Source organism: Meles meles, chromosome 17 (genome assembly GCF_922984935.1).
Source record: "Meles meles chromosome 17, mMelMel3.1 paternal haplotype, whole genome shotgun sequence".
In the NCBI taxonomy this organism is placed as follows: domain Eukaryota; kingdom Metazoa; phylum Chordata; class Mammalia; order Carnivora; family Mustelidae; genus Meles; species Meles meles.
Genome location: NC_060082.1, coordinates 56,971,622 through 56,982,443, shown reverse-complemented (window position 1 = coordinate 56,982,443; position 10,822 = coordinate 56,971,622). Strand labels below are relative to the sequence as shown.

General features: G+C 51.9%; 1 protein-coding gene across 1 annotated transcript; it reads right to left on the bottom strand.

Annotated features, from left to right (window-relative positions):
• Positions 1–650: 650 nt before the first annotated feature.
• On the bottom strand, positions 651–3,004 carry RD3 (RD3 regulator of GUCY2D). The gene is made up of 2 exons (XM_045982079.1): positions 2,709–3,004; positions 651–948 (listed from the first exon to the last, which is right to left on the bottom strand). Exons 1-2 carry the CDS (start codon positions 3,002–3,004, stop codon positions 651–653), a joined length of 594 nt encoding a protein of 197 aa, XP_045838035.1.
• Positions 3,005–10,822: the final 7,818 nt, after the last annotated feature.

The following is a 10,822-nucleotide window of genomic DNA, read 5'->3' as shown; positions in this document are numbered from 1 at the left end:
AGGTGGAGACAGCCCTTGGAGCTGTCCCATCACAGCCCAGGACTCCAGCAGAGACTATGCCTCCGGGAACAACCTCACAGCCCCTGGGGGATTCTGGCTGCAATTTAAGGTGAAAGAATCTTGCCCTCCCTGAGCTTCAGTTTGTTCATTTCACTAGCAGTGGAGAGTGACCTATTGGCTTTTGTGGTCCCTTCCAGCCCTGCCTGTCCCAGAGGCCAGGACCTAGGAGCCACGGTGAGACCAGCTACCAGCAGAGAATGCGCACTACCCAACAAGCGCCCCTTACTCAGGGTGAAGGGACGAATAGGATATCCCTGAATTGGGGGTGAGAACCCAGGTCTTGGCAAACTCTTCCCCTCCCCAGGGGTAGATCTCGGCTGCCAAGATCCTGAATCTCTGCGAGGCAGGGGAGGGGCTGCTCCCCTGACTTGTGGGAAGGGCAGGGAGGGGATGGCTGCCGGCCAAGCCCTAACTCAGGGCTCAGCCATTTTACCGGAATGTTCTGGGATGGAATCACCTCTTGGGACCCTTGTCAGGAGCGGGGGGGGGGGGGGGGGGGGGGAGGTTCCAGAACGCGGGACCAGTCACCCGGCCTATCATGCCCTCCCTCCCGCAGGTGGCTCCGCTCCTGGGCAGGGGAGGGAACGGGCTCAGTCCTCTTTGGGCGCCCGGAACTCGGGCATGCTCCAGGTCCGGAGCGGCGGCGGCGTGTCCCGCTCCACGTCCTCCGAGATGGTCCGGATGTCACTGGTGAAGGGGGAGATGCGCGCTCGTGTCTTGAAGGTGGCCAGCGCCAGGGGGCCGCGGGGCCGGAGGCTCCACTGCCGAGTCAGCTTGTGGGCCTCCTCCTCCTGCTTCATTCTCTCCAGGACCTCCTGCAGCACCGAGCGGAAGAGCTGGGACACCTCCTGCACCTCGGGCTCCTGCTCTGCCAGCAGCTGCCGGAACCTGCGGGTGTGGGGCCGGGCAGGTGTCAAACCGCCCGGCTTCCCTGTGCACGCCCAGGGGTCAGTTCCCCTTTCTGCCAGCTCCCCACTTCTGACGACAATCAGAAACCACTGTACCTCCCTACTGCGCCAGCCAGCGCTGAGATCAAATCCGCCCCCTCAGCTACTTCCAGCCTCTATGGGCCTCAGCTTCCTCATCTGTAAACTGGGTTCATAGCTACTGTTCTGTATATGTGTGTATGTGTGTGTATGTCTATGTGTATGTGTGTGTGTGTGTGTGTGTGTGTGTGTGTGTGTGTCTATGTCTATGTGTATGTAAAGATCCTGACATTGACCTCAGGTTATCGAAGCCAGAGTAGTAAGGGAAGCCCACTGCCACCATGGCCTGGCCTTACTATGCGAGGCTTTCTGGCTAACCTCTTCCACCCTTCTCTCCCCCGTAGCCAGAGTGATCTCTTCAAAATGTCTATCTGATGGGGTCACTGCCCTGCGATACTCCTTCCAAAGCTCCTGGCTACCGGCTGGGTGAGGTTTTCCTCTGCCGAAAACGTCTCTGCTTAGAGCTCAAAATGACAGTTATCAGCAAGCCCACTTAGTGGTTTCCTCCACCATACTGTGAGTCAGGACTTCTCACACTTTTCAGCAGTGGGACGGGAAAGGTGAGGGGGTGATCGCGATCATATGTGTGTTCCCAGACTCCCCCTCATTTATGAGGTTTAGTTTACCCACCTGGCTTCTCTCATCAGCCCCCTCCCATCACTCACTCCCCCCATCTCCCCCATCCCCAGGTGCTTCTGGAAGTAGGTACATTTTGGGAGGATCCTGAAGTACAGAACAAGAGAACCTGGAGAGGATAAGATTCTCAGCCTGGAGGAAGAAAGGGGGCAGGGCATGAAAGAGAGTACAAAATCCAGGGGGCTATGGATAGGACTGGAAACAGAGAAGGAATTTAAGGAGAAGGAGATTTAAGGAGAATTTCCAAGAAAAGGGGCATATAATAGATGCTTACATTGGTTAAAGAGATGTGTGGCTGGAGATCTGGGGATGTTCTGATGTTTTATTGTGGATCTGTATTCCTTTACTAGTGTTTGAGAACTGCACGTGAACCCGAGTAACTTTTGAAATTACTGTTGGTTGTTGGACTACATTTCTTCGACTTTAACACGAACCCAGCCGAGACTGGGCCCTGTGGGTCAGAACTTTATTAAGGTTACATTTATATTCAGGAACACTGTGGTACCCAAGCTCTATATCTCTACGTGTTCAATGCCCCAGGCCTTGGAATGCTTCACACACACACACACACACACACACACACACACAGAGTCCCCTGAGGCAAACTATTATGAATGCTAGTGTGACAAAGGATAATTAAAAACTGAATTTTGGGAAGATTGGAAAACCTTTCTAAGAAGGTAATAGGACAATAAACCAGTGGAGGAGAAAGAGCCAGCTGTGTTGAAATCCAGGGTCGTGATAATCCAGGAAGAACATACAGCTCAAAGGTCTGAGGTTCTCTCCCCTCAAAAGTCCTGTGCCCCCAAGACCTGCCTCCTGCCTCCTTCTGAGCCCTTAGCTCTGGCCTGGTGTGCTCTGGGCTCTTGCAGATCCCTCCTTCTGCCTCACTCCTTTTAACAGATCCCTGGATCATGCAGGTGCCCCCTCTCCAGTCCTGCTGGCCTCAGGCCCCCCCCTTTCCCTGCGGCCACACCCCTGGGGTAGCAGTGCACCTGCCGGGCCCCGTGCCCGTGCAGGGGTTACCTGAGGATGGCGGGCCCACAGTAGGAAGGGTGGATCTTGGCACAGACGTCCTCTAGTTGTAGCCGCTCGCCAGGGCTGAGGTCGTAGGTGGGCCGGGGGGCGCTGGCCAGCCAGCTGTAGTCGACCCCGGTGCAGATCTTCCTGACTGCATTGCCGCGCGCCCACTGCTGCCTCTCTGCCTCTCGCATCTGTCCTGCCAGCTCCATCATGAGCGTCTCCAGCACCATCTCGGCGGGCCTCCGGGAGGACAGCCGCGAGGGGGCTTCATTCCACCGCAGCCAGGGGATGAGGGACATGGCCCCCCCCCAGCCCCCCCTGCCGAGACAGGGAAGGAGTGCGTCTTTCTTGGGCCCCTCTGTCAGTTAGGGTGGGGGAGAGCAAGGGGAAGGAGGAGCGCTGGGACCCGAGAGAGAAGACCTGCTCCGCCGTCACAGCTGGGTGGCCCGGAGTAAGTTGCTTAACCTTTCTGAGCCATCATTTCTAATTCTGGAAGACAAGAGGGGGACTGTCGTGAGAAGCAGTTGTGAATAAACTTGGAGCACTCTAAGCGCCACATGAAAGTACGATAGTCTCATGGTTATAATGATCCCTGATACATCCTGATGGCGGAGGCCAGGGAAGATGCCTCCAGAATCCCCATGAACTCCAAACAAAGAAGGAAATATACTGCGTATGGCTGAGCACAATCTTATCCCTACAATTTAAGGGGGAAAAAATACATGACTGTGTCTTCTGTCAACCCAACAGGAAACCACCCTGGGTTTCTTAATGCCCCAGCCTGCTGCTGAAGGAAGCTTGGAACTGTATGGGGTTGACCTCATCCTGCAAAGGACACAACTTACCTACTGTTCATTCATTCATTCAGAGGCACCGATCAAGCACTGTGTACACATCTGTGGAAGAACACACACAGGAAAGCGCATCAGGGACCTGCTGCCCAGGAGATGTCAATGGAAGAGGTAAATGGGAGTGGTGAAGCTACTGTGGGCATTGATGGGGAGGGGAAGGAGTGACTCTGGGGCGGAAGGGGGTCATGGAACGCTTGTGGACAAGAGCAGGCTGAAGGGGGAATATTGGCTTCAGACACATGGACTGATGGAGAAGGTGTCCCAGGTGGAGGCCGAGCCGTGGTACAAGGAGAGACGTGTGCAAGGAGCATCAGCTTCAGGAGCAGGGACCTTCACTCATATTTCCACAAGGTCTTGTACAACACAGTTTTTGTGAATGGCTGGATGGGTGGATGGATGGATGGATAGATGGATGGACAGATGGATGGATGGTGGATGGATGGATGATGGATGGACGGACAGATGGATGGATGGGTGAAGGGCTGACTGGAAGGGTGGATGGAAGAATGATGCCTCTCAGAAATGGGTTTGTGCCTCTGACAGCAGTGAAGGTGAAGGCCATTCCTGGGCCAAAATCTAAAGTGGGTCTTTGAGATGCCCCAACTCCCCTGCCTATGCCTTCCCCCTTCTAAGGAGTTCCCCATTCCTGCACCAATAGTCTTCCTGCCCAGACCCTCCAGATGCTGAGAAAAGTGACCAGATGAACTCAGTCTCAGCAACATAGCTGTGAAGCATGGAGCACACATATTTTTAGGCAGCCCTCCCACCGCCCTGCAGAGAAATGAACTGTTAATGCTTGAGAATCAGACACAAATAGGAAAAGTATTATGGGGCAACAGTAGCCTTCTGGAGTGGCATCAACGAAACCTCCTCTTTACTCATGAACCACCAATTCCCTCAGCAACCATTATATTTAGGAAGTTTAAAACTTTCACCGTCCACTCAGCTAAGCCTGTCACCAGCGGGGCCTCAAATTACACCCTGACTCCTTCCCTGGGTGGTTGGGAGGAAAGGACACAGACCATCAGATTCTGTTCTTGGGATCAGGACACTTAGGAGATTTTCTTCTCTGCCCTTGACTGCTTCCTGTGTTCAGAATCATAAAGATGGGCATAGTGTGGGGAAAGGGGTGAGAGACGGAGGTGGGCTGTGTTCTGTCCTGAGAGCCGTGAGCACCAGGAGCCTCGACCCAAGGCAAAGGGATCTGGTTGAATCAAGCAATGGGTCCCCTTGTAACTGAACATGCTATGTTCCCTGTAGTAGCAGGAGTCCACGGGTCAGGTTGATGCTCAGCAGCAGAAGAGTGAACGGTACCAGGTCAGGTGTTCATTCAACCACATGGAAGCGTACTCCAAGTCCGGATGGGTTACCAGTCCCCACAGGGGCTGCTGGTGGTGCTGGGCCGCTCACAGCCGCGTGCTCTCTCAGTGCCCCTCCCTCCCCTGCCTGGGGACTTAGCACCAGACTCAGCTCCTCTCTGGAAGCGTTTCCTGACACCTTCCCTGACGCACTTTTCCTGATGTGACCACTCTCCACTTGGTCCCCTGACGGCGCTCTGCACAGACATTTTTCACAGCCCCAGGAACTCTTCATAGAGCGTGACCATCTTCCTCCCGGACTGTGTGTGTCCTATGTGGGCGAGGACCATGCCCTATTCATGCTTCCCCCACCGGTACTGGATGGTACTGCTGTGGTGCTCAATAAATGCCAAACGAAGGAGCGAATGCACAAAGGAACCAGTGATGAGTGAATGCAGGCAGGCATGGTGGTGGGAGAGCCAGCCCTGCAGACCTGACCTCCCCGAATGAGGGGGCTTTTGTCAGCGGCCATGGGAGAGACAGTCTCCTCTGGCCCCCATGGCTCCACACTCTCCTGTCACGTGGAGACCCCTCCTCAGGAGGAGATATTGGCTGAGCTGCGTGGTCACGAGGACCGACCCTGCCGGATGGTTCCTGCTCCTCTGCCCCACTGAGCCTCACACTAGGACGCTTCCAAACCTGGCCCAGGCCCTCCTTCCCTAGGAAGACATCTTTGGTTAACCTCCCTCAACCCCTCCAGGCCATACTGCACCTGCCCCTCAATGCTGGGCACCTGTCCCTCAAGTTTCACCAGCTTGGAAGATGAACGAATGAGGAAGAAACCAGTAGGACTCAGGGTGGAGGGATGTGATGCCTTGGAATGAACGTAACATGCCTCAGACACCTTCCCCTCTCCAAACACCCTCCACTCCCTGCCACACCCCTTCCAACAGCATGGGTCCTAACTCACCTGAGGCTTCCCAACCCAACCGCACTGACGATTCCTTCCCATGGAAGAATCTTCCATTGGTTTCCACCAAGCCAAAATCTTTGATTCAGGTCCCGCCCCGGTCTGCCTCCTGGGACTCACTCTCAGACCCCGAATGGGCACCCCTCCCCTGGCCTTCCTTGGGTTGTTGCTGTTCCTTGGGGCTCTGTCCAAGGCTGTCTTGTTTTTTTTTGTTGTTGTTATTTGCTTTTTTTTTTAAATTTTTTTATAAACATATATTTTTATCCCCAGGGGTACAGGTCTGTGAATCGCCAGGTTTACACACTTCACAGCACTCACCATAGCACACACCTTCCCCAATGTCCACAACCCCCCTCCCCCTCTCCCCACCCCCCTCCTCCCAGCAACCCTCAGTTTGTTTTGTTTGTCTCCCTCCCGATCCCATCTTGTTTCATTTATTCTTCTCCTATCCCCCAAACCCCCCATGCTGCATCTCCACTTCCTCATATCAGGGAGATCATATGATAGTTGTCTTTCTCTGATTGACTTATTTTGCTAAGCATGATACCCACTAGTTCCAACCACGTCGTCGCAAATGGCAAGATTTCATTTCTTTTGATGGCTGCATAGTATTCCATTGTGTATATATACATCTTCTTTATCCATTCATCTGTTGATGGACATCTAGGTTCTTTCCATAGTTTGGCTATTGTAGACATTGCTGCTATAAACATTTGGGTGCACCTGCCCCTTTGGATCACTACGTTTGTATCTTTAGGGTAAATACCCAGTAGCGCAATTGCTGGGTCATAGGGTAGTTCTATTTTCAACATTTTGAGGAACCTCCCCGCTGTTTTCCAAAGTGGCTGCACCAGCTTGCATTCCCACCAGCAGTGTAGGAGGGTTCCCCTTTCTCCGCATCCTCGCCAGCATCTGTCATTTCCTGACTGGTTAATTTTAAGGCTGTCTTGTTTTAATAGGCCTTATCCTTTCACCCGTCTCCAATTACTTCCTCAATGTTCATAGCTCCCAAATCAAAATCCGGAAGCCACTTGTCTCCTGAACTCCAGGTGCGGGTGTCCAGATGCTTCCTGGACACCTCTCCCAGCAGCTTCCACATCCTGCCCCTGTAGCTGCTGCTTCTCCCCGGACCTGGCCTGGCAGTGGGCATAACCTGGTTGCCCAGTATAATGCATCATCCTCGTCTTTTCCTTTGCCCCATCGGTCAGATCTTACATCCAATTCCTGTTGATTCTTCCAAATTTAAGTATTATCATTCTCCTAAATCTGTCCATTCTCTTCCTTCTTTAGTTTTGATCTTGACCATCTGCCAGGTGTATTACGGCTGCTCCTGGCCAGCAACCCAGGGTCCTTCTGATCTAAGCTCCACTCTAGTTCCCTTTTATTGTGTGTTTTTTTTTAATTAATTTATCTGACAGACAGAGATGACGAGCAGGCAAAGAGGCAGGCAGAGAGAGAGGGGGAAGCAGGCTCCCTGCCGAGCATGGAGCCTGATGTGGTGCTTGATCCCAGGGCCCTGGGATCATGACCTGAGCTAAAGGCAGAGGCTTTAACCCACTGAGCCACCCAGGCGCCCTGGGTTTTTTTTTTTTAAAGCAAGAAACATGAAATTTACCATCCGAAAGATTTTTAAGGGTGCAGTACAGTGGTGGTAACTATGAGCACAGTGTTACGTGACTGTTACGTGATCTCTGGCACTTTTTCATCCTGCAAAATCGGAATTCCATACCCATTGAACAGCTTCCACCCGAAGATTTAGAAAACGTGATCTTTTGCTTTTCTTTTAAAGTAGGCTCCCTGCTGAGCCTGGAGCCCCATGTAGGGCTCACAACCCTGAGATCAAATCCCGAGCTGAGCCACCCTGAAAGGTGCCCTGAAACTGGGATTCTTCTCAATCATAAGCCTGATCATGTCACCATTTCGTTTTCATTAGATACCGTAACACAGAGCATGGGGTCTGTGAGCTGTGAGCCTGTCACCCCCATACCTCCTCCCTTGCAAATTTCACTGGCTTCAAAATATCAATAGAAATCTGAAAAATTGAAATTAAAAAATTAATAATTCCAAGTTAGAGTTGTAAAACCCCTTTCAAATTTTTATTTAAAAGTAATCATAATGTGGATTCTTTTTGTGATACTGTTTGATGTGATGTGGGGCGGGGCTCCAATACTCAAAGTGTCTGTGGCCTGTGTTTAAGCCTGGGGGTATTTAAAAGCTTTTGGTTATTCCCAATGTCCTTAGACTCCTTAATATGGCTTCCGGGCCCTTTATCATGTGGCTCCTGTTCACATGGTCAGCTTCATGTCTCATCAAACTTCCCCTCCCGCCCCCCCGGCCCTACACACACACACACACACACACACACACACACACACACACACACACACACACACACACTCTTCCTCCCTCCCAGAACGTGCCCTGCTTTCTCTTGCTTTTAGGCCTTTGCACATATCTAGAACATTCTTTTCTTTTCTTTTACTGAGGTATAATTGACATGTAACATTACTGTAGTTTCAGGCGTACAACATAATGATTTGATATTCATATATATTGTGAGGTGGTCACCCCAGTAATCTAGTTAATAACTGTCCCCATCCATGGTTACAGTGGCCTTCTCTGTGATGAGAATTTTTAAGATCTACTCTCTTACCAACTTTCAAACATGCAACACGATGTTATTAACTATAGTCATCCCCAGGATTCATATAGTTTACACCAGAAGTTTGTACTTTTTGGCCCTCCTACACCCAGGTCACTCCCCCTCAACCAACCTGCTGCCTCTGGCATCCACCCGTCTTTATCTCTGAGCTCGTTGTTTTGTTTTAGATTCCACATATAAGTGAGATCACGTGGTATTTCTCTGTCTGATTTATTTCACTTAGCATAATGCCCTCAAGGCCCATTGCTGTTATTGCAAATGGCTCGGCCATAGAGGATCCTCGTGTGGCAGGGGAATACAGAAGAAAGGAAAGGTGGGAGGCACTGAAGACAACTTTTATCTCCACACCAGACTGGGCTCCAAATGTTGGCAGCAAAGCCACCCCAGGCCCAGTCAGGGCACCACACATTTGCTAGGGGATTAGGGCAGTGCCGTAAACGGAACCTCACATTCCATGTGTCTAAACATTTGTTGACGTTACAAATTAGGTTAACAGACTATTCAATAAAATATGTTTTGGGGCGCCTGGGTGGCTCAGTGGGTTAAAGCCTCTGCCTTCGGCTCAGGTCATGATCCCGGGGTTCCAGGATCGAGCCCCGCGTCGGGCTCTCCACTCAGCGGGGAGCCTGCCTCCTCCTCTCTCTCTGCCTGCCGCTCTGCCTGCTTGTGATCTGTCTGTCAAATAAATAAATAAAATCTTTAAAAAAAAAAAAGTGTTAAAATATGTTTTGCTTTTCCTTCCTTGTCAACTGTACCTTCCCCAAAACAGTAACAAAATCAGGCTTGGATCCAAACTGAGAATTCTTGGACTCCCAGGAGAGGGCTCTTTGCTAGAACATGGCAGCATGGGTTGAGCCAGCTCTGGCTCTCATCCTGTCCCCCTTCTCTTCTCATACCACGAGGGACCTGGCAAAGATGTGGGGACAGCCTAGCTTTCACGTCTAAGGCCCATCCACGCCTACCAACCACCACTTCTTTGCCACACTCAGACCTGGGACTGTTCATGTTGGTGATGTCGCCCACCCTGGAGAGACTGGGCCCTAGAGGAAACTTTGCTCAGGTTCTGGAAGTGGGGGAGACTGCCTAGGACCAGGAATTCTGGATCTAAGAATCTAAGGCCTGATCTGGAGGGCAAGTGACGTCCGGGTATACCCGTCTTCCCAATCCCCAGACTTTTTGCCCCAGGACAGTGGGGCTAGACGAAAGCCAAGGTGTGGTCTACAGTGCACCCCCAGGCAGGGCCCCTCTCCTCTGGGTTCAAGGCTGTGCTCCTGACCCAAGCTGGCCTCTAAAGACAGGTGCTCACCCAGGGCTGGGCGGCGTGACCTCGCCTGAGTCTTGGGTTCTGTGGGCTCTCAGCATCTCTGGTCCAGGTGGTGGAGCTTCCTAAGGGCAAGGGGCAGGTTCTGAATTTTCTCCCTCCTCCCCCAGCCCTCAGCAGGGCTGAAGCCATCGACAGAGACAAGGTTTCTGCTGGAGCTATTTCTGTCTCCGATGCCAGCTGTTGTCCCGAGAGGCTCTTTAGCAGGTCTGATTAAGTTCTTAAAGTGGCAAGGGAGGGAAAGAGGGATAAAAAGGGATAAAGAGAGAGAGAAAGCAGGACAGAGGCGGGCCAGCCACACAGACACCAGAGGTCATTGGCTTAGCCCACAGCATCCCCAGGACCTGACCCATAGCCCAGCCCCCACTGAGTCTGTCTTGTGACTGTCTGGGGAAGAATGTGATGGCCAAATGGGGTCACCTGACACCCAGAAGGCTCATCAGAACAGCAAGTGTAGTCTTCTCTGGGGACTTCGTACAATTTGGGTTCGACTCCTCCCCATCCCCCAAATCTGGTTTAATCCCCCTCTCTCTGTGGCAAAGCCAGACTCCTCAGTGTGAGCTCCATGTTCCCTCACACTCCTGCTCACTGTGGGGCCTTGGCAGCACCATGGTGACTCTGGAACCTTCCCATGATGAATGCCTGCTTCCCATTCAGTTAACAGCACCTACAACCTGCCTCCAATGCACGCACATTAATTGAATCCTTGTTTAAAACAATTAGGAATTGGGGCGCCTGGGGGGCTCAGTCAGTTAAGCATCTGCCTTTGGCTCAGGTCATAATCTTGGGGCTTGGGATCCAGCTGGGTTGGGCTGCCTACTCAGCGGGGAGTCTGCTTCTCCCTTTGCCCCTCCCCCTGCTCGTGTGTGATCTCCGTCCCTGTCTCTGTCTCTCTCTCTCTCTCAAATAAATAATCTTTTAAAAATTAAACAAAAAAACCCAATTAGGACATTGGGGGAAATTTGAATATGAACTTAGGTTAGGGAAGGAGTGTCAATCTTTTTAGGTATTAAAA

Coding starts and splice junctions, on each gene's coding strand:
- RD3 (XM_045982079.1), bottom strand. CDS start 3,004: ATGTCCCTCATCCCCTGGCTGCGGTGGAATGAAGCCCCCTCGCGGCTG. Junction 949..2,708: donor TGTGGGCCCGCCATCCTCAG/GTAACCCCTGCA, acceptor CCACACCCGCAG/GTTCCGGCAGCTGCTGGCAG.